The following is a 24,283-nucleotide window of genomic DNA, read 5'->3' as shown; positions in this document are numbered from 1 at the left end:
AGGCAAAATGTGTGGTATGATAATTTTTGCTGATTTTTCTTCAAGTGTTATGTCTGTTTGTCTGTGCTCTAATCATTATACAATTCCAATGTAAAATTGACATACATACGATTTAATGTGAACGTTCTATTACGATCTTGTGTTATCTGGGGAGTATGGAAGCGGAGGAGGAACCAAGATCTCGCACGGCACTATGGCGAACCCAGTATCCAAAAGGTGGCTGAAGCTGGACGGAAGCGATGGGCAGGGCATGTTGCAAGAATGCCGGACAACTATTTTGCAAAGATGGTGTTTGCCTCAAATCCTGTAGTAACAAGACGACCCTGAGCGCAGCGAGCAAGATGGTTAGACCATGTGGAGCGAAATTTGGCGGAGAGAACGCGGTGTTCGAGGAGTTGGTGAGCAAAAGTCCACAACCGAGCTAATTGGAGCAACCTTGTTCAACTGACAGAGGACAGAGATCCAGAGATGTTTTAGAAAACTAGAACAGTTCTTAAGTTCAACCTTGAAATTAAAACAGTTCGGAATAAAGAAAAACTTCAACTGATTTCGAAATCACATTTGGCAATTTTAGGTAACAAAATATTTACATAAAAATAAGTTAACCTAGTTGAGATTATTCTACAAACTAACTAAACAGCACAACTTGTTTTTCGCTCAATCACGCACAAATTCCTTCTGATTCCGGTCGCACGCCAACCGTTTAGCCAACTGCTTACAGAACTGAACATCCTGGATGTAATCGCCGATGAAGACGGACAGCAGATACCACTGTTTCATTCCGCTAGCTCGCACCTTGTAGTTCCTGAAAAAGTTCGCAAAAAAAAAAACATTTTAGTTCCATCTATCCTTCCGGTAGCTTCCCGTGGGAGCAAATTCAATCAACTTCAAAATGTCGTTCCAATCGGGCTGGTAGTCCTTGGTGTGCCTTGCTTGGTTCGCGTGCAGCCGGCAGGGTTCCTCTTCGATGCACACCTTCGGACCGAACTCGTGCAGGATGGTCCGCTCGGCCTGGGCTACCGCGACCGCCAGTCGGGAAATTTCCTCCTCCGTCGGGAGCGGCGTATCTCGGCGGCTGCGGGATTGGTAGGTTTCTGGAAAGGACAAAAAAAAAAGAAGGATAGATTGTGAGTTGTGTGTCGTCTCGCTTGTTTGTTCAAATTTTGTTCAACGGATGTCTATAGTAAACACCAAACATATGTCCAAACAAACCATCAGATTTTATTTTTTCACAGCTTCAAGATTACAACGTTAATGTAATTTCAATTATCTCATTTGCTGTCCGTGTTATTTCAACACGTCACGGCTCTTAATTGCATTCAAATACATCATGGTTTAGTCGTCGCGGTCCGACGTTTCACTGTGGAAAAGGAGGAAAGGCAAAAAAAAATAAACGCCACGATAAATTTCTCTTTCGAAAAAACCCGGCTGCGCAGATGTGAGGGGTTCGCGCGCTTGCCTGAGCCTGAGACCAGTTGACCTTGAAGTTCCGTCGGCCACCGGCCGGGGCGCGGCTACAAATCGTAAGCGTTTTTACCACCGCCCGGCCAGGCCAGGTATGGTTCGAGTGAAATTACCTACTCGGCGGCGGCGGCCGATGAGACGTGAAATGAATCTATCTACATATTATACGTAACATACACGTAGCACTGACCGTCGCGGTCTTGAAATCAATTTGTTTTTGATTCAAACAAAATCACCGAAAACTGACGCCTATCAGTGGCATTGGTAGTGCCACCACAGCGCAGCGGATGGGCGTGGAATCGAATTTCATGTAACTTCGGATGATCTTGAACTGATTTCAGTTCATTGTGCTTGCACCCCTGACAGTCTGAAGATTGTTGGTACTTATTAATGTGAACATCTGTAATTTCTAGGAAATTTTACAACTATTTTACATAACCTAGAGCTGGAACATCTATTTGCGACAGGAAGCCAAGTTTTTCTTCCGGGCAATACCCAACCGAAGGAGTACAAACAAAATTGCAGTTCAATTTCGTTATGCTGATTGATTGGTTTTCCAGTCAATAATTGACTGTTGACAAGTGACGGCACAAGCACAGCAAAGAAGTGGGCGTGGGGTTGTTGCAATGCAATTTTTGCTGATTTCATGCCGTCGTACCGCGCTTTTAATCTGACACACAAAAGAAATATTGCACAATATGACCATGGGGGGCTGCAGAAAATGCTTCGGGGTTATTAGTGGTTTGTCTTTCTGGTGTAGTGCATATTTCTGTTGAATGACACAGCTGTGCTGTCTGCTGTGTCGTGGTGGTTAGAGACTAGAGGTTGAAGTTTTTTTTCCTGCGGCTCTACTATTTCCGGCGCCAGACGATTTGCATGCAGTCAACCGGCAAACATGGAGTGTGATATGATTTGACTTGCAGTTGAACTAACGCGACCCTGAGCTTTTGATACTGACTGTGTGCCTAATCTTGCTCGGGATTCAAATGTTATGTGCTGAATGACACTGCTCTTGTAGAGTCGAAAATATATGTCGAATATTATTTTGAAAGTGAAAATCATCAGCCGGATTGCAGGACGGTTAAGTCGTCGAATAATTTATTGTACTGAATATTAGCGCAAACAGATGGAATACAATTTGGTATGACACTAACAATTTTTGTAACCTCATAGTGAATATAAACAAAACGCCGGAATTATGAGCAAAGGAAACAAATACGGGTTCCCAGGGGTGGTTCGATCACTTTGACTCAATTTTGATTCATTTGACAGTACCGTCTCAGCCCAGCAAAACTGGACAAAATGATGTATGGGACATTTGTAGAACTAGTTATTATCTACAATTTTGCTGAAAAAGGTTTGCTGTATCTTTTGTATTTACGGTGCTGCAATGCTAGTACCTCTTTAGTAACTAAGTGAACGTTCATTTAGTCACTAATAAGTTACTAGCATTGTAGCGCCGTAACTATGAAAGATACAGTAAATCTTAGTTCAGCAATATTTGAGGTAATAATTAGTTCTACAAATGCTCCATACATCATTTTGCCAAATTTTGCTCGGCTGAGACGGTACTGTTAAATGAATCAACAATGAGTCGAAGTGATCGAACCATCCCTGCGGGTTCCGGTCAGCTCAACGGTTGGGGCATATGCCGCCCACACTCCTAACACTTATTTGCATTTGCAACTAAGAGATAGCGCCTAAGTTACTGTAAGCTGTATTACTAGGAAACCAGCAGATTCGTTATTTTTATGCTGCAGGCCTACAGCCTTTTGATAATAAATAGTCCTGCATTCCTCTAAGGTATATTTTATTTTAGCATTGCATTGACCATCCTATTTCCTCTTTTCAGAAATCCCAGGGGTGAGGGATCTCAAACCATCATTAAAAAATTCCTGCCTCCAAAACTCACATGACAAATTTGGTTCCATTTGCTAGATTACTTTTCGAGTTATGAGGAAATTTGTATTTCATTTGTATGGGAGCCCCCCCTCTTAGCGGGAGGAGGGGTCTCTAATCATCATAAGAACCTTCCCTGACCTCAAAAACCCCTATATGCAAATTTTCACGCCGATCGGTTTAATAGTTTTCGATTCTAAAAGGATCATAAGGACAGACAGACAGACAGACAGACAGACAGACAGACAGACAGACAGACAGACAGACAGACAGACAGACAGACAGACAGACAGACAGACAGACAGACAGACAGACAGACAGACAGACAGACAGACAGACAGACAGACAGACAGACAGACAGACAGACAGACAGACAGACAGACAGACAGACAGACAGACAGACAGACAGACAGACAGACAGACAGACAGACAGACAGACAGACAGACAGACAGACAGACAGACAGACAGACAGACAGACAGACAGACAGACAGACAGACAGACAGACAGACAGACAGACAGACAGACAGACAGACAGACAGACAGACAGACAGACAGACAGACAGACAGACAGACAGACAGACAGACAGACAGACAGACAGACAGACAGACAGACAGACAGACAGACAGACAGACAGACAGACAGACAGACAGACAGACAGACAGACAGACAGACAGACAGACAGACAGACAGACAGACAGACAGACAGACAGACAGACAGACAGACAGACAGACAGACAGACAGACAGACAGACAGACAGACAGACAGACAGACAGACAGACAGACAGACAGACAGACAGACAGACAGACAGACAGACAGACAGACAGACAGACAGACAGACAGACAGACAGACAGACAGACAGACAGACAGACAGACAGACAGACAGACAGACAGACAGACAGACAGACAGACAGACAGACAGACAGACAGACAGACAGACAGACAGACAGACAGACAGACAGACAGACAGACAGACAGACAGACAGACAGACAGACAGACAGACAGACAGACAGACAGACAGACAGACAGACAGACAGACAGACAGACAGACAGACAGACAGACAGACAGACAGACAGACAGACAGACAGACAGACAGACAGACAGACAGACAGACAGACAGACAGACAGACAGACAGACAGACAGACAGACAGACAGACAGACAGACAGACAGACAGACAGACAGACAGACAGACAGACAGACAGACAGACAGACAGACAGACAGACAGACAGACAGACAGACAGACAGACAGACAGACAGACAGACAGACAGACAGACAGACAGACAGACAGACAGACAGACAGACAGACAGACAGACAGACAGACAGACAGACAGACAGACAGACAGACAGACAGACAGACAGACAGACAGACAGACAGACAGACAGACAGACAGACAGACAGACAGACAGACAGACAGACAGACAGACAGACAGACAGACAGACAGACAGACAGACAGACAGACAGACAGACAGACAGACAGACAGACAGACAGACAGACAGACAGACAGACAGACAGACAGACAGACAGACAGACAGACAGACAGACAGACAGACAGACAGACAGACAGACAGACAGACAGACAGACAGACAGACAGACAGACAGACAGACAGACAGACAGACAGACAGACAGACAGACAGACAGACAGACAGACAGACAGACAGACAGACAGACAGACAGACAGACAGACAGACAGACAGACAGACAGACAGACAGACAGACAGACAGACAGACAGACAGACAGACAGACAGACAGACAGACAGACAGACAGACAGACAGACAGACAGACAGACAGACAGACAGACAGACAGACAGACAGACAGACAGACAGACAGACAGACAGACAGACAGACAGACAGACAGACAGACAGACAGACAGAAATCCCTTTTTATAGGTATAGATTTAAAAAAAGTTGAAAAGAAGTCTTAAAGAAGTCCTGAAAGAGCTCTAAAAATACTCAAGGAAAAAGTCTAAAAGAAGGCAAAAAGAGTTCTAAATGAAGTCTGGAAGATGTCTGAAAGAGGTCTACAAATAGTTTTAAAAAAGTTTGGCAGGAATCTAAAAGACGAGTTCTAAATGAAGTAGAAAAGAATTTTATCAGAAATCTAAAATAAAGTTACGAAAAATAAAAAATAAGTCTCAAAGATGGCTAAAAAAGTAACGAAATCTAAAAGAAATTTTATAGAAGTTTTGAATAATACTAAAATTGGTTAACAAATTCTAAAATAAATCCAAAAATAAGTCTAAAATAAATCAGAGAGGTCTAAAAAATGTAGGAAAGAGGCCTGAAGATAGTCTAAGAGTCTAAAAGGAGAGCTTAAAGGAGGCTGAAAGAAGTCTCAAAGTAGCCTTCAAATAGTCTAAAGGAGGTTTAAAAGAAGTCTAAAATGAGTCTAGTACACGGAAGTCGCTTTTTACGCGATTTGTTTTTACGTGACGATTTTTACGCGAATTTTGGAAGTTTCACGTGATTTTTTTACGCGGTTTATATTTACGCTGTTTTGATTTACACGGAACGTATCTTTTGCATGTAAATCGACTGTGGATAAATCGAGTATATAAAAGAAATTTGAAAGATAAATCTGAAAGAAGTTTGAAAATAGCCATAAGGAAGTCTGTAAGACATCAAAAAGACAGCTGAAAAGATTTTAAATAAAATCAAAAAGAAGTCTGAAAGAGGTCTAAAAAAAAGTTTCGAAAGTATGCATCATTTTAATAAAACAAAAAATGTATTAACTCTAAAAAAATTTAAAGCTCTTTAAATTTCGGCAAACGGTTTTATCAAGAGAAAACAGCGACGCGAGTGGTTCAATTCGCCTATAACAATAAGTCAATGACACGCTACAAAGCATCGCTGAATATACGAATATCGTGTGCAACGCAAAAGTGCGATATAAGACCTTCTGCAGCTTGTAAAGCCACTAACACTACTTTAAACTATTCCCTTTTCGTGGTAATATTATTTTAAATACGCCCCCGGGCATCCTATATCCGCTAAATCGAACACACTCAATGTTCAATATTCAATTTTTTGTACGAATTCTGATGTTCACAATGACGTTCTGTTCGTGATAACATTCAAAACTGATGCGTGCATTATCGGCGAGGCAGGCGAATAGTGTATGTTCATTGGGGAGGTTCATCGATTCAAATAATCACTTTTTCGCGAATTTTCCAACCACTGCTTCTCATATTTGTTTTTGAAGTTCTTTTTATGGCTTTATATCTGTTTGCACCTCCCAGTTGGCCTCGAGATTAGACGCTGGTCTAATAAGCCAGTCGTCGTATGTTCGAGTCTCGGCTGCGAGAGGCTGTTAGAGTCAATAGGATCGTAGCACTGACCCCGCACTGTCCTGTATTCTAACAGCTGGTTGCGAAGTCTGTCGTATAAAAACAGAAGGTCGAATTTCGATAACGGAATTAGCACCCAGGCTTATCTGTTTGTTACATTATGACAATATTTTTGCATTATTTCTTGTGTCATTTTCGCAACATTTTTGAATAATTTTTCTCTTATATTTGAATTTTTTTGGTCATTTTAGATTCTATTTTCTGTGTCAGTATTGACGTAGAACTACGTTTTACGTCAAGTTAGATAGGGTGACATTCCAAAAAATCTTTCTCGAAAAGTTTTAAGCGCTAATAGCATAGCAATTTCCTGATCGATTTGCATGAATTTTGCACCAATCGACAGAAAAATCTTCTACGCGTCAACCCAAATTAAGAAACCTATGTAACCATTGACAAAATTGTGAAAATTAACGAACAGTTTCAAGGTCAAATTTCCCCACAAACATTTTATTCGTGATCCCCTTGCTGCAGAGACAGGGCACGGTGTTCAAAATACCGTTATTAAAAAATAAAATAGGCCATTTAAATGGAAAATGCCAGTTGGTTTGTATTGCCATCCTACACCCCTGAATCAATTTTTAAAAAAATCGATCGACGAATTTTTGAGTTACGCCCTTTTGAAGTTTTAAGGGGCAGACTGCTCATATAAAGTAAATAAAAATCTTCAATGACACTTCCAAAATGAACGTAAATCACAGCCGGTATTGATTTTTTATGCAAAATATGCCCATTGCCGACCATTTTAGGAGTTTTACACTGTATTTGGACTAACCGGAAATGTTCCTGATTAAGTTATCGCTGTAGAAAATAGCCAGAATCGAACATGAACAACTACTTATCATACGACACCTCAAATTACGCCAGAATTGAAAAACTCGATCACTGACAGTCAAAACAACTACCTAGCACCACGTTGGTTATATCTGGACAAGTTCCGGGGACTTCCGGAAACATCCAGATAAGTGGCCATTTTCGTCCATGGACAAAAACCTATCGTGCGATACCTTAAATGACACTAGAATTCAATAACTAGATCAATGGAAGCCAAATCTGCTATCTAGGGTTAGATTTGGTCATAGCTGGTAATATTTGGGGGACCCCGGGAACCCCTGGGAAGTCAATAGCATAATGTGGTACATTTTTGATAATAAAGACATGTTCGGAATTGGCCATTGTGGTTCTTGGTACTCAATTTGGCTTACTTGGATCTATTTTAAAAGTTTTAGTGTAATTTAAGGTGTCATATGATGAGTTTTTGTTCATGTTCGAAATTGATCATTTCCTAGGGTTTCCGGAGTCCCCCAAACCTGAGCCTAGATAGCAAATTTGGCTTTCATTGATCTAGTTATTGAATTCTAGTGTGATTTAAGGTGCCGCACGCAAAGTTTTTGTTTATGGACCAAACTGCCACTGGTCTGGGTGTTCCCGAAAGTCCGCGGAACTTGTCCATATATAACCAACGTGGCGCTCTGTAATTGATCTGACTGTCAGTGATCTAGTTTTTAAATTCTACCATAATTTGAGGTGCCGCATGATAAGTATTTGTTCATGTTCGATTCTGGCTATTTGATAACTTAATCCGGAACATTTCCGGTTAGTCCAAATACAGCGTTAAACTCCTAAAAGGGTCGGCAGTGGGCATATTTTGCATAAAAAATCAATACCGGCTGTGATTTACGTTCATTTTGGAAGTGTCATTGAAGATTTTTATTTGCTTTATATGAGCAATCTGCCCTTTAAAACTTCAAAAGGGCGTAACTCAAAAATTCTTCGATCGATTTTTTTAAAAATCAGCTCAGAGGTGTAGGATGGCAATACAAACCAACTGGCATTTTCCGTTTAAATGGCCTATTTTATTTTTTAATAACGGTGTTTTGAACATCGTGAGGGACGACAGTTAAATATACCATTTGTTAGTTTCCATGATTTCGATTATTTTCTTTTTGGAAAATGGAAAATTAGAAAGTCTTCTCGTCCCAACAGGTCGGTTCCTTACGATGATTAAACCTAGCCCAGCATTTTCATGTGTATAAAAAAGGTAAAACTCAGCATTACGTACAGATATACATGCTAAATAAATCGTATTTCATGCGCAAAATTGGCTTATTCGTACTATTTTGGAGGCGATTACGTGATTACGAATAATTTTGAGCGTTACGACTATATAAGTATTTATATACGATAATATCCGATTAGGCGCGAGTCGCTCCGTACTACTCAACGATTTTGTGCTGAAAATCGTATGTATGTCAGTCATTATCATTATATACGACAAAAAAATCAACTTGATCCCACTTTATCCAGCTTTAGTTAAGATTTCGAGTTTGTTAGGAGATATTTACGATAGTTTTCGTACATTGATATACGAGTTGGTGCTAGATTCCTGTGCTAGGGAAGCGCGCTGCAGGCTGCAGCTTGGTTGGTGCTATGATTGTAATATGATTCTATATGTACGCGCACGTTTGCCATTTTCTTGGAAGAGTAATGAAAAGAGAATGTATTGTGTTGTGGCAAGGATGTGCTACTACTAAGAAGGGCACGAAGTGGTAAAATGCCTTCAACGTGGGGGAAGGATTGGTAACAAAAACATTCTTTGATTTCCGTAAGGAAACAGGACAGCAGATGTTTTGTTCTTCATTTTGTTAAATTGTTTCCAGATGCATATTTTCGCCCGGGGAAACTATGATGTTTTCGCATGGTTAAATTTCAATATCTTTATGCATCAAGCCTCAAAGCGACGCGATTTACATCCACAAAAACAATACAGCCTACGATCTTTTTGAGCAATGATTCGTAAAATATCAACTGAAGGTTGTTTCCATGCTACCTACTGGGCTGTAAATAGAGAGTTTGGTAATACCTAGTGTTTGCTATCTTTTCTCCTCCGCTTAGTTTACGATAAAACGTTTATTTTTTGCTTTGTTAAACGGTAGAAAGAGAAATTAGTACGTTTATGTGCTCTAAATGCTTTCAATTTTCTTCTAGATCACAGATCTATATCGCTATTTTAAAACTAGCCACTAAAAATGCGTAAGATCGCATCAAATCTATCAAAATTAGGTAATAATTGGAAAGCCACAAGATAGAGCGTCTTGAATCACGAAGAAATATTTAAGTGGATCTTTAAGTGAAATTCATAGATTGTTGAGATGTATTGAATTGTAGCATACACTTCGACCTAATAATGTTCAAATTTTATAGCTTTATTCGAAATCTAGCTAGAGAAAGGTCCGGAATATCAATATTAAGGGGAGGGACTGTATACACCTATAGGTGTATACATTCGTAGTCCTACGCCAACGCTACGTTGATGTCCTGAGGCACAGACCCTTCTATTTCTGTTTTTATTGTTTTGTTTATTTGTTATTTTTCTGTGGTTTTTGTATTGTTTGGTGCCAATTTTTTGTTTCATTTTTGTGTTAGTTCTTTGGTATCTAGTGCCGTTTTGGGATCCTGTTATTCCTGGGGTTCTGTGTTCTATTTTTGTTTTATTATTGCATTATTTTTGAATCATTTTCCAGTTTTTTTTTGTATTTTTAGTGCTATTTTTGTAGTATTATTTAACCGTTTCTAAAAATTTTTTATTTTATAATAGCTTCATACGTACAGCAATCTCTCCAATAAGTACGCTAATAGAAACCGCTTTAATGGCATCTACGTAGAATATGGGAATTGACCTAATTGGTTCCGATATAGAATAACTCGTAGTCAAGACTCATCTGCATGTGGAGCTGGACGGGGACCAATATCAAGTAGTGGAGGAAGTGGAAGAATTCATATAATACTTTGGTACGTTCATGACATGTGACAACGACGTATACCGCGTAGTAAAACGACGACTTGCAACTGCAAATCTGGATTTCTACGGATTACGTAATCAGCTAAAGTCCCGTAGTTTGCACAAAACTGGCGCTCTACAGAGCACTACTCCCGGTGGACGTACTGATATGAATCATGGGCGCTAAAAGAAGCTGATCAACGAGTGCTTGGGGGAATCACGAGTTGTAATCAAGCATACAAATATGCCGATATAGTGGGCTGGGCTGGGCACGTGGCTAGAATGCTCGATGAAAGAGTAACCAAAACTATTTCCAGCAGAGAAACAGGAAGAGCCCGTAGACTTTGGGGCAGAAATACGAATCTGTCGTGAATAAAATTAATAGTGGAATTCAATAGGACACCGCCTCTAGTTTCTGATAATAAATAACAAAAGTTGGTGCAGGTGTTTCATCATGCGCCATGCGTGAGAGTATGCTTGAAACTATCAATGTTTCCCTGTTGAATGCAACATATGTCGTTACTTCGTAATGCATATTGTACATTTCGGAAGCAGCTGAATTTTGCGCGACAATAAATTTACTCAACACAGCAATCTTACTCTCTCATGCATCTCAGTTTCTTTTGTGTTTATCGCTAATCGCAATATAACGTTAAACACCTGAACCAACTAATAGTTGGTAAGCATTGTTTTTATTTATTGCGTTCATGTTGCGAAATTTATTTTTTTTGAATTGCAATGTCGCAAACATATTCAGCTCCTGGCTGTCGTACGGTATCAAATCACTTTTCAGGGCTCTTGGATGACTGGTAGTAAGATGCTATGAAGAGGTATAGGAAATGTTTGTTTTTTTTTTATCAAAATTAGGCAGAAGTCATGAAAATTAGGTATAACAGAGTAACTGTACCACAAATAAAACATGATTAGTGATTGTTTTTCAGGTAGGTAAACATAGATAAGTGAGAAATTTTGATTTTACTACATCTAGAATAGCGTCATCTCTTGAAAAGCAGCGGTTCGTATGGTGTCCTGTTATTGAAAAAATTTACTTTAATTTCAATTTTGAGACAAATAACCATGCGTCTCCTTTTTCCTTCCAGTTGATGGAAGCGCCTTGCAGTGCATGAGTGCTTTACGAATTCAATGCTTCGTAAAGCTAGGAACCCGAATGAATATACGTCATTATTACCAAGCCACAAACATCCTTAAATCGATGGAACTGAAACGGTTAGCTAACCTATATTAAATAAACATATTGTAATGGATACATTTTTATTTAAGCGTCAAATGAGATTCAACTCATTTTCGATTACCGAAGTTCGCACTTCAATGAATAAAAATTACCCAGCACACACTCCGTTTTTTGCGATCACACGACCAATTCAATTATGCACTCAACGTTGAAGAAACTTTTTAAATAAATCGAATAATGATCAGGCACAAACAATCACGTATAATAAATTTCAACCGGTTGGAACAGTGCCAATTTGATCGATTTTCAAAATCTCACAGATTGCACATTGCCGGCCACCGGAGTTCATCTTCAGAGGTAAATGCACTATAATTCTTTCACAATTTGCTGGAAGCTTCGTCATCGATCGATTGGATTGGATTTGTCGTCATCGACATCTGCTTGTTTGTTGCTTCAACTGCATCGACCGCATCAGCTGTGGGGTTGTTATTGCCGGCGTCCGCCGAACTGACCGCACGACGGTGATGAAGCTGGCCGGGCCCGGCCCGGCACGGCAGTGTAGTGCGAAATCGAAAGCGCAAGTGAAAGAGAGAAGCCCGACCGAAAGTGGGTCAACCTTGCGCGAGTGTTTGTTTGGACCGGCGGCGTGCGGTTTGGTGTCTACGTGAGAAAAATAAGCGGCGATGCGCCACTGATCCAGCTAACAGTGTGCGATTAGGTAATTCCGCACTCGGTCAAGGATCTTCGGCAGCTGTTGTTTGTGATCGTTTGGTTTCTTTTGTTTTGTTCTTCTTGTTGCTTGCTTTTTTTTTGCTATCGTTTAGGTTTGAATTGCAGCGCACGGAACAATTGAACGTTTTTCAATTGCTCAATTTAAATTCAATATGTACTGAGCAGAAAAAAAGAACATTGGATTGGCACGGTATGGATGGTATGCAGGTGAGTAAGATTGGCATCATTACACTGCGGTTGGTTGGCTTGGTTTGGTATGATATAGGTATTGCATTCTCAGTCTCAAACCGCGAAAGGTGTTTCACCCGGGCAGCGAAATGGTTAGATAACACCAGTCAGTCAGTCAGTCAGTCAGTGTCGGCTGCACGTCGGACCGCAACGAAATTTGCCGTTTCGATTGCTCTACGCAAAGGCCGAAGTGCAACAGCCAGCGCCGGTGTGGTGCTGGTGCGATGTGTGTTGAAGAGAGAGATAGATGGAAAGACAGGTTAGAGATGGAAGACCGATGCGATGGAGGTGAAGAAATTGCTGGATGCATATCGTTTAACATTGAGCTCAATACGTGTGCGGATCGGGCCGGTTGGTTGGGACGGACGGTGCGGTAAAGGTTGCTGGCCCCTGCCTGGTTTGGCGTGTTGCATTGAGAGGGTTGAGCTGATTGGTTGCGAGGAGTGTTTCGCATTATGTGCGATGATATAAACTTGTTTGCTTTCGCAAGTGGCACGAGGTCAGTATTTTGTCGTCGATTGTTTTGGGTTAAGCCTGTGGGCGGTGGGCGTGCGGGCTTTTACGAAGTTTAGCTACAAAGGGCTCGACTGTCTCGATCATTTTATGTTTACCCTACTGCCGATGATAATTATTATTCATGTTCGATATGATTGATTTTCAATTTTAGTTTAGGAATTTAAAAGCAAAATTATTAGGGAAATACTTGTTCATACTTTTCTTATCCATTTCTGTACATTGCAAAATTATGTAATTCTCCAATACTTCGTGTTTTTGCATAATTTATTGAAACCCATTTGATTATTCCATCTGGCTCATTAATAGGCCGTATGAATAAAACAGTTAGAGCAAATGCTCCCATACGATTTAAACGGGAAAAGCAAAGCTGTTTTATTCATACGGCCTAATGAGAAAGTCAAAAACATTCGAACAGTTTCAAGAATTTTCCGTATTTCGAACAGTTACAAAGAGACAGCGTTTTGAGCTGATCGAAGTAGGCTATAGTATGTATTGCGAAAGAACGTTAAGAAGTTTGAGTGTCAAAATTATTCCCTCATACGTGAAATAATCTAGTGTAAATTGAAGACGAACTCTGTTGTAAAAACTAAAGTTGATTAATAAAACGGTCATAAAAGTATGTGGTAATAGCAATAATAAATAATAATTTGCCGCAGGATTGCTAGTGACAGAGGTACGTGGCAGATTTCGTTTCACAGTTGAACACAGTCATAGAAAAAGTTTTTACGTTTATGTTCCGGTTTATTGCTACTAATCGTTAAATTTGTGGTAAAAATACTTAATTAATTTGGTGTGCATTATATTTGTGTCGACATCGCTGCAAATAGGTGAGAGTATAGTGTGTTTCAATTAAATAGTTTTCTGCTGTAGGGCATTTCATTTCTCGCAGAAATGCTGCCGCAATTAGAATCGACCATTTTTGTCTTTGATTAATCGTACCAAGCTTTAACCATTGTTATAGGCAGTTTAAGTTACAAAAACAATTTCAGACTACTGGCCTTAGATTTTCAGGAATCTGATTTGTTTGGGTTTCATTTAGTTCCACACTGTTTTTGATAGCACACTTCCATTATTGTGGCTTATCAGCTGTATAATTAGCCAAACATGCATCCTTTCATTCAGTTGGTATTTAAAATACCTCAAATAATAAATCTTTATTATCATTTTGGACGACTGAATTAAAAACGTTTGTTTTTAAGTAAACGGAAAAGTCTTATTCCTGAACGATTTAGAAGAATCTCAAATATGAGTAAACGATTACTTTATATGAAAAGATGTTAATATTAGAAAAAGATTTTTCCATTTCGTTTTCGTTATGAAATAACCTTCTTAAGAAAAATAATATTCTGTTTCTCTTTATAAAGGTATAAGTATTCTTCTAAACTTTGACCATCGCGCGTGATAAGCAAGTAGAGAAAACCAATATCAAATTGGACTATTTTAATTAATGGTCAATCAAGGAATCAGGAATATTTGGAGCATTCTGATCGTTGGACGTACAGTTTGTTAGTCGGTCAAGGATGAGTTCGGGTAGAATTTTTTTTTGATTTCATTTGGAGGGAACGCACTTATAATATGCTGGATTGGCAGTTGGACTTTGCTTGCTAGTTACGGTAGCGGCATCTTAGTGACTAACTAGTAGTAGATAAATTTGTAAGGAAAATTCTTAATTTTGCAAAAACACATGAAATCGTATATTTTTAGCATTTAACTCGTATTTGTTTACGATTGCAGGAATTTATATTTGTGTTTCATCTGTTTAAAATTATATTCAGAAGGGTAAATGGGGTAGAGTTTTAATTTCTAGAAATAAATATTATTAAAAGAATCCTAATTTTTGCCGTAGAACTACATTCTACCGCCGGGTGTCATTCCATAATTTAGATTCTAATTATCGTCACAAAAATATGAAAGATTTTGAACGCTATTATCTCGACAATCGACTCATAACAGATGTAGCAATTATGTGGTTTTTATTATAATTGTCTTTTTCAAACACGTCTTAGTGAAAATTAACGAAAAGTTTTGAGATCAACTATCCCCATAGATTTTCTTCATAATCGCTTTGCTTCAAAGGTAGGGACGATAGTTGAATACAGTGCCTGTTTACTGAGATTTCGAATACTCTATTTTTAGAAAAAACAGAAAGATCCATCGTCCCAACAGGTCGAAGATTCTTTACGACGTTCAGATCTATACTAATTTGATATCTGTGCTTGGGAAGTACACTAGAAAAAGTAATAAAGTTCTCCCGTCCCAAAAAATTTTCTTAGGACTGCTTTAAACGTAGTCCAGTTTGATGTCTGTGTCAGGGAAGTGCGCTAAAAAAAGAGTTATGTCTCTTCAACTCAACAAGATTTATTAGGACCGCGATTTTTTTTATTTATTCCTGTGAGGACTCATAACTGCGACCAGTATAGTTGATCTATTGTGATATCGCCCGGGTGTTTGCTGTATGACCTGCACTGCATTTCTTTTCGCTATAATCGCTATTGAATGAGCTTATTAAATTTTATGCGTGCTTGTGTGTATTGGGGTTTACCCTTCCTTCAAAGCTCGATCTACTTTACCCACTTATTCCTCGCTGCCAGTACTATCCCATATTATAGCCGTCCCTGGCGAGGACTCTTTCGTACCTCTGACCAGTACACTTAACTATAGGAGGGACATTTGCACTGTCAAGAGTCTTCAGAGGGTAAATATAAATTCAGCTCCAAGGAAGGGTAAATGGAGGGGCCTGAGAATAAACCCATGCTAAAGTCACTTGAAATCGAATGGCGCGATAAACCTAGTCCAATTTGATGTCCTCAAATTGAACAGTCATAAAAAAGTGAGTGACCAACCCTAGCTTCCCGATGGTATCCACATACTGCACGAACTCATTCAAAACTGATGTCTCATATGAAAAAGAGGTTGCCGGAATATTCATGCATGTGGCGTGATGCAACGATTTTAAAGTGAGGAAGAATTAGCGACTGGCATAATCGAAATTTTTAGCTGTAGTGAATGAATCAGCGAAACAAATTGCTGTTACATAAATGAAGACTCGTCTCAATATTTAAAATAGTTCTCAGAAAGCGCCAATGGAAATTATATGATTTTCTCGCACATTGCTTGTTTCAAAACCCTTGAGCCATTGAGCTGACGCATAAAAGCATGAGCATCGCAGAAAAAAACGCCAATTTACTATGCTTTTTCGAACTACTCGAAAACCCCGTATCCTAAGTCCACCTCTGAGCAAACTGTTGTCAGTAGAATTTTTGGACCCCAAATTTTCGGGCTCAGAGTCGCTCAGAGGGAAAAATTTGCTCCAATATGGATTGCGAGTATCCATCTCCGACCGAGCTGTCAACTATGTGAGTGATAACACTCCAAGTCCTCGGACAGAGGAGTCACTCATACAACCAAGCTTTTTTAATACAACCACAGTACACAGTATATATGGGCGATAACATTCCACGTCTTCGGACGGAGGGGTTACTCAATAAATAGCCTTCGATATGGTGCCCAGCTCAGCGTAGGGAAGCGGACATCACAGAGTAAGATACAACTGGATTGAACAACATCCAAACAATGACGAGTATAAAAGAGAGGTCTTTAGCACCTTTGTTCGTATAAATATCCCCCTTAATCTAAAACTGTCAAAAGTAAGTCATTGCTTACTATAATGAAAATGAAAAAATAACTTTTTTGTGTTGGGAAATATAGACATAGTTTCTTCGGCACAGTTGTAAATATTGTAAAAACAAGCAACTTTGCTGAAGAAATAAATTTTTTATCATTATCGAGTGCTGTACTATAGGCATATTCTTCGAAATTTCTTTAAAAATTAGTTTTTCATTCTTAGCTTTAGTTACTTGCATTTTACAAGAATATAATGTTCTAGGCAATTATTGAAGTTCTCAAAATACATATTTTTGCAGAAGATCGCAAATCTCTTGGATTTTTATGTTTTCATATATTCAAGGTTTAAATTTCTGTAGCTTCTCGAGCCCATGGGGTAAAAAGGGGTGAGGGGATTTATGAAATCATTGCTTTATCCTAAAGCTTAAGTCGAGTACTGTAAACTTGTATGGGTTCCGCTTGTCCCCAACCACCCAAATGAGAGTACGGCAAGATACATTTTATGTGTTTCGCGTTCGCTAAAGCCTCGATACACTTCCTTTTTTTTGTATTCGTAGATAGGCACATAGTTTCTCCGGCAAAGTTATGGAAAATATAAAAATAAACAACTTGGGTAAAGATTTAATATTACTATTTCTATCGACTGCAAAGCTATAGAGCATTTTCCTTTGAAATTCTTTAAAAATTAGTTTTTAGTACTTAGCTTATGTTGACTATATTTTACAGGAAAATATGGTTTTAGGCGATTATTGATTATTAAAATATACACGTTTTTGCAGAAGATTGCAAATTTCTAGGACCTTTCCTTACAACGTTATCGCTTTCGGCTCGTGAAGTTAAGGGAAAAATAAAGCTTAAATAAGCGTTGTTTCTGCAAAAACATGTGTTTTGAGTCTTTCGATAATCGCCTAGAACCATATACTCATGTAAAATGCAACCAACATACGCTAAATATGAAAAACTTATTTTTAAAGAATTTTCAAAGAAAATGCTCTATAGCTCTGCACTTGATAGAGATAGAAAAGTTATTACTCTGGCAAAATTGTTTGCCTTTAAATTTTCTATAACTTTGCCGAAGAAACTATGTGTCTATCTACGAACACAAAAAAATGGACGTGTATGGAGCCTTTAGCGAACGCGAAACACATAAAACGTATGGTTGCCGTACTCTCATTTGGGTGGTTAGGGACAAGCGGAACCCATACAAGTTTATAGTACTTGACTTAAGCTTCAAGATGAAGTGATGATTTCTCAAATACGCTTGCCCCCTTTTACCCCATGGGCTCGTGAAGCTATGGAAATTTAAAGCTTGAATATGCGATAACTCAGTAAGTAAAGGTCCAAGAGATTTGCGGTCTTCTGCAAAAACGTATATTTTGAGAGCTTCGATAATTGCCTAGAACATTATATTCTTGTAAAATGCAACTAAGAAAAGCTAAGAATGAAAAACCAATTTTTAAAGAAGTTTTAAATAATATGCCTATTGTTCAGCACTCGTTATAGATAAAAATTTGATTTTTTCAGCAAAGTTGCTTGTTTTTATAATATTTACAACTTTGCTGAAGAAACTATCTCTACATTTCCTAACACAAAAAAGTTATTTTTTTATTTTAATCAATATAGTATGCGATGACTAACTTTTGACAGTTTTAGATTAGTTTTAGTTTTAGAGTTCATACGAACAAAAATGCTGAAGACCATAAATGATAAAATGAAAACAAAAGACACTAGGAAAAAAGTTCCACTTTTCGCCCTTTTGGGCTACTGTGCATCGGTGCCTTGCGCACTAGGCACAAAATACACCCTACCGAGGGCCTCTTATTCAGCAGCTCCTATCCTTACCTCCTTGTGGAATCAGCCGGCATACGAGCAACTCCGGTGGAAACCAAGGTCGTATACTGATAGCGAAGAAGGACTCTTTCGAGCTACGTTGGTCCTCCGGCGATAGTGTGGGGTTGGTTGTGAATCTTGCAAGCCAGCACCAGTAACAAGAACCAAAGCAACGAACGACGTAAGTAATAACTCGGATCGGACCAATCGGCAAAGATTCAGGCGACGAAAACAGAATAACGATTGGAAATGGGCCCGGACAAGTTGGCCAGCTCTTTGAATCAATTGATTGTCAAGATTTGGGATACGGAACGACTACCGGAGGAGTGGAAAGATAGGGATATTTGCCCTATCTATAAGAAAGGCTGGATGGAAGCTCGATTGTGAGCGATTACCGAGCGATCACTATCCTGAATGACGCCTACAAGGTGCTTTCCCAAGTCATCTTCAATCGACTATGGCCAATAGCCAATAAGTTTGTGGGAAGTTATCAGGCCGGCGTCATGGAGGATCGGTCTTCAACCAATCAAATCTTCACCCTGTTGCAGATCCCTTAGAAGTGCCACGAATTTCGAGTAACCACGCATCACCTGCTCATTGATTAAAAAGCCGCATATGATAGTGTAAACCGACAAGATCTGTGGAAGCTTTTGGATGAAAACGGCTTTCTGGGTAAGCTTACTAGGGATCCATATTTCGCCAGGAGCCATATTTCGCCAGTTTGATGAATCCAAAGCCTTTTTACACATATTTTTGGTAGACTTAAAAGAAATTATCTGTCGAATTGGACGGACGTGTTGCTAGAATGCTGGACAACTACCCTGCAAAACTGGTTTTTGCAACGAATCCGGTAGGAGCAGGACAAAAAGGGGTACAGCGAGATCTGGCGAGCACTGGGTACCCGCGGAACTGAAAACCAGCTGCCATGGATCGAATTAGATGGGGGAATTATATTACGCAGACCTTTTCATAAGACGTAAGGTCAATTAAGTAAGTAAGTAAGTGAGTAACGTGGATTTTAAAGTCATTGTAAGCGCGGATTGTACCTTTAATGGAGAGTTATTAGAATATTCTCTTGTAGTTTATGGCAGCCCAGTTAGCTACGGGGTACGATGCTGGCCTAACAAGCCAGTCGTGTGGGGCTCCGTAGCCGCAAGGTTACCGAGTCTGCTTTGACAAGCGAGTGGTCGTGAGTTGGAATCTATTCTACTAAGATAGCCAGCCATTAGATGTCAAGTGACTTTAGCATGGGTTTATTCTCAGGCCCCTCATTTACCCTTCATGCTGAATTTTATATTTACCCTTTGAAGCTTCTTGACAGTGCAAATGTTCCTCCTATAGTTAAGTGTACTGGTCAGAGGTACGAATGAGTCCTCGCCAGGGACGGCTATAATATGCGATAGTACTGGCAGCGAGGAATAAGTGGGTAAAGTAGATCAAGCTTTGAAGGAAGAGAACTCCAATACACACAAGCACGCGTAAAATTTTATAAGCATATCGCTTACTCAATAGCGATTACAGCAAAAAGAAATGCAGTGCAGGTCATACAGCAAACACCCGGGTGATATCACAATAGATCAACTAACTATACTGGTCGCAGTGATGAGTCCACACATGGAAAAAATAGGCCAGTCGTCGTATGTTAGAATCTCCACTGGGCGGTGCCGCTATAGAATTAATAGGATTTTTGCACTAGCCCCGTAATTTTCCTGTGCTCCAATAAACGGCTGCGATAAAGAAGAGTCATGTCCTGAAGGACGTTTATACCCATGACTTTGCTTTATTTTTACTGACAGGCGACACATGCGTATACGGACTGAGAAAGATTTTTTTTGGATCATCAAGTTCATCTTTCGCACCAGACACTTGGTCACTTTCCAAAAAAGAGTTAACGTGTTGACCTCATACAGAATCAGATACAAGTACAAAAAGCAAAAACACACTCGGTGGTGATAAATCGCTAAACTTTCCGGAACGCCCTTCAGCAACAGGTTACCTGTTTCTATCGCACTGACCGAGCGGACAGTCTATCTTCTCGGCGGCAAATACAAAATGCCATGTATCGCCGCTGAGGTAAGTGTGTGGGATGATAGAATTGAGAGAATAAGAACAAAATTAAATATTTGATTAACCAATATAAGGGCGCGGCAGTAGTTTATTTTCACCGTCGCTTTTTGGCGTTGTCAATTAGTTTGGCAGATTGTTTTAGCTCAAAGTTATTATGCGAGATTAATGAGAAATATCGCATACTAGATATTTACTTTCATGAATTTGTTGTGTAGCAGAATAAAACGGAAAATTCCTTTGAGATTCTACTAACATGATCACCACTAAATAATTGTCAAAGATATAAATTTGTTAAAAATTTTCTTTATAATTTATTACTAATTAAACTTGCTCTTAAGGTAAAAGCTATGTGTTAGTCTCGTATGTCCAATTCTCAGTCCGGTTAGAATACGTTGATCGCCGCGAACGTTGAAAACCACTGGTTGTCCCAATGTTGTTGGGTCTTACGTTTCATTTCTTTCATAGCGACTTCTGCCGGAATTGCTGTTGAAATTGGTGTATGGTTTCTAGCGTTAGCGGCTAGTTGATTAGCTGCTTCATAACCTCGACTCCAGCATGACCCGAAATCAAGCAGAGTTCTGTCAGTCTGCTTTGTAGTAAAGTTACTATTCTTTGAATCCAGTTTACTAATAATGAGCTTCGAATTAGAATGGAAATTGAAACTGACGCGTAACTAAAATCGAAAAATAACGTCCTTCACGATTGTACAATACTTGTCGACATACTCAAATCTTTCATCTATTTATAACATACTTCTATCTATGGTTGACACTTTGACAGCGAAGTCATTTACTGCGACGCAGGGAGAAGAAGGAGAGAATACAAAAGACAGAAAACTGTTGAACAATTTTCTCGCACACTTCCATATGGACAGCACTGCGAGTGTAAAAGATTTTTTTATTATTTAGATAACATCATGATAACAACACATGTTCTCAATAGTGAGGAAGTAGTAGTCCCTTACAATTTTGGCCATGAAAAACCAACAGCCAGGTGACAGGACATCTTACGGTTCATTTATGAAAAGAGAAAAAAGCAGTGGGCCGAAGTTGCTGCCCTGAAGTACATCCGAAACGGTGCAGAATGAGTCGATCTTCACGCTCTTGTGTGCTGTGCTGTAGAAGTAGTGTGTGCTAATAGGACTAGTAAATTGTAGTGTAACCACTTATAGAAAGGTGAAAAAATCTTAGTTTATCAAGTCTTGCAAGGAGGATATCTTGACCGACCCAATCAAACGCGGCTTCCAGGTCTGCATCGATTTGAAATCCTACTGTTGTGGTACGGATGATCGTTGTCGTCTCGACTTTGTTTATTTAGGATCTTGCTTATGGAAGTTAATCCGCAAGCATGACGAGACGTGTTTTCTGATCGATCCGTCTCACAACGTCTTGTCAGGTAGGGTACAGATAAATAAAAAGAAAAGAAAGCACAGATAAATGACGAAATAAATTGGGCTAGGCGGTCCGTATTGAACAGCGAAAGTGTTCAGTTGTTTTCTAAAACAAAAAGAATCCCACCATAATACTATAGAATAAAACGAATTCAATCAACCAAATTCATAGAGACTGAATGTTTAAATAAAATTTAATTAAAGAGCAACGATGGATTTTTTGGTCTCGCAATTTTGTCATTGCCATGGCCGTTCGTCATCGGAACAGCCATGAGCAGAGAACTGATGATTAAAAGTTTTGAATGTCCAAGGAAACACATTTGTTAGATTGTCCCAATTCTGGTAGTGCGGCAACACAAACGAGATTTCTTTTTCGCTCAAGTTGATCAAATCCAAGTTCTTTTTTGCTGCTTTTTGCACATTGAAACAAATGAATAAGGCTGACTATTTTTTAAATATTTTTCAAATCAATTCTGAAACCAGCGCCTAAGTATGTATTTGTCACGTAAAGAAACTTTGCGTTTGCTGTGCTCAAGGTTTATCTTAGACAGATGAAGAAAAGGTAAAACACTTTATATTTTAGCTTTCTAGTAGACATGTGAATTTACCAGGCTTCAGAATTTCTAGAAGCCTAAAAATATTTAATTTCTGGTTCGTAGATTTTGAACCGATAAATATAGATTTTTTGACCTTGTAATTTCAGGCTATAAATTCTCAAAGTTCTTAGTGAAGTTTTCTGTTATTTTTAACAAAGTTTTATATTATAAAAAGCAAAAAAAAAAACTTTTTTTTCTCAGAATAACTTTCACAAAACTGCCAGCACTATACAAACACTCACTTGGATTCAGGGAATAGGCTAGCTTTTTGGCGAATGTCGCCAACCGCACGGACAGGATAATCACGGGAAATCCGATTAGTTGCACCGGCAGCTCGAACAGTGGTTCTTGCGCTCGAACCGAGGTCCCACTGTAGCTGGTAGTGGACAGCATGGCCAGCAGAAACAGGTACGCGGCGGGAACGATATTCAGCAGCTTCATTTTCGCACAACCTGATTGAACACAATCTGTCACTTTCACTTCTAGCTTCACCCAGAACTACGGTAGCACACGCACTGGATGGGTTTGGCACTGGCTAACTAGGTATCACTTAACCGACTGGTTATCACTGAACAAAGCAAACCACTTGGGAACCGACAATAGGTTTATCCTCGTTAGCCCGGTTAGTAAGCCCCACTTTACTTGCCGATGTGTGATGCCAGGGTAGGGTGGTAGGGTACCGAGAGTCCGCGTAATTACTCAATTTCAATATGCAATTGTTTGACCGATTCGGGGAAAATGCAAACCGTCTTCTGGCTGGCTGGCTGGCTGGCAAGCGATGTGTTACATAACTGGCGCGCGTGCTTATCGCTAATCGATCGAAAATCTGCACACGATGATCTGATCTGATCTTGGTGGGAGGGAGTTTTTCTCTTCTTCTTCGACTGCTGAACGCCACGAGGGATGTTTCGCTTTGTGCGCCGTCTGTGACCGTTTGTTGTTGGTAGATCCAATACTGGATTGATACTGAACGGTCTGGGCCGACACCGACTCGCAGTACGACTCAATCGCGCCCAGAGACCCCCGAACGGTTGGTTGATTCACTTGTTATGTCGCAGCGTTGTTGTTAGCCCCTGTGTAAGTACTCCTACTCAGTCATGGTAGCAGCAGCGGCAGCAGCAGTCAGATCCCTACGACACGCGGGTTTCTTGTTTCACTCTCGTGTAGATCTTTCGGTTTCGGGCTTCTACTGTACTGTTCGGTCGGTCGGTCGGTCGGTCGGCCGGTCGGCAGCATTGGCTACTGGAATGCTACGCGCTTACCGCCTGCAGTCGACCAACGACGTGACGACGGGGATGACTACGACGGGTGGCTGGCTGGCTGGCGTACTTTTGCGTGTTTGTGTGATTCGATGCAGCACCACAGCTAAATGCAGTCAGTTTACTGTTTACCTGCCTGCCTGCCTGCCATGCCCTGCCAGAGAACATATTTTGTTTTTCAACACCTGCCCCAGTATGGTTCGTTCCTTGCGTCAGATTCGTGCTTAGCACCGCACCGCATGCATACGTCTCGAAAGCAGACCGGGTCTCGACCGAGCGAGTGAGCGAGCGAAGGCGTTTCTCGTCAAGTTGTGTAAATGAGAAAAGATAATAGTGCAAATTCTGT

At 40.0% G+C, this 24,283-nt stretch overlaps 1 protein-coding gene across 1 annotated transcript; it reads right to left on the bottom strand.

Annotated features, from left to right (window-relative positions):
• Positions 1-657: 657 nt before the first annotated feature.
• LOC128737964 (uncharacterized) lies at positions 658-23,119 on the bottom strand. The gene is made up of 3 exons (XM_053832752.1): positions 22,921-23,119; positions 887-1,094; positions 658-805 (listed from the first exon to the last, which is right to left on the bottom strand). Exons 1-3 carry the CDS (start codon positions 23,117-23,119, stop codon positions 658-660), a joined length of 555 nt encoding a protein of 184 aa, XP_053688727.1.
• Positions 23,120-24,283: the final 1,164 nt, after the last annotated feature.

Source organism: Sabethes cyaneus, chromosome 2 (genome assembly GCF_943734655.1).
Source record: "Sabethes cyaneus chromosome 2, idSabCyanKW18_F2, whole genome shotgun sequence".
Lineage (NCBI taxonomy): Eukaryota > Metazoa > Arthropoda > Insecta > Diptera > Culicidae > Sabethes > Sabethes cyaneus.
This window is presented reverse-complemented; position numbering and strand designations above follow the sequence as displayed.

What these genes read in the sequence shown, in the direction of transcription:
- LOC128737964 (XM_053832752.1), bottom strand. Translation starts at nt 23,119, where the DNA reads ATGAAGCTGCTGAATATCGTTCCCGCCGCGTACCTGTTTCTGCTGGCC. An exon ending in AGCCTATTCCCTGAATCCAA is followed by an intron (nt 1,095 to 22,920) that starts GTGAGTGTTTGT and finishes TGTCCTTTCCAG; the next exon opens with AAACCTACCAATCCCGCAGC. An exon ending in GATTGGAACGACATTTTGAA is followed by an intron (nt 806 to 886) that starts GTTGATTGAATT and finishes GAACTTTTTCAG; the next exon opens with GAACTACAAGGTGCGAGCTA.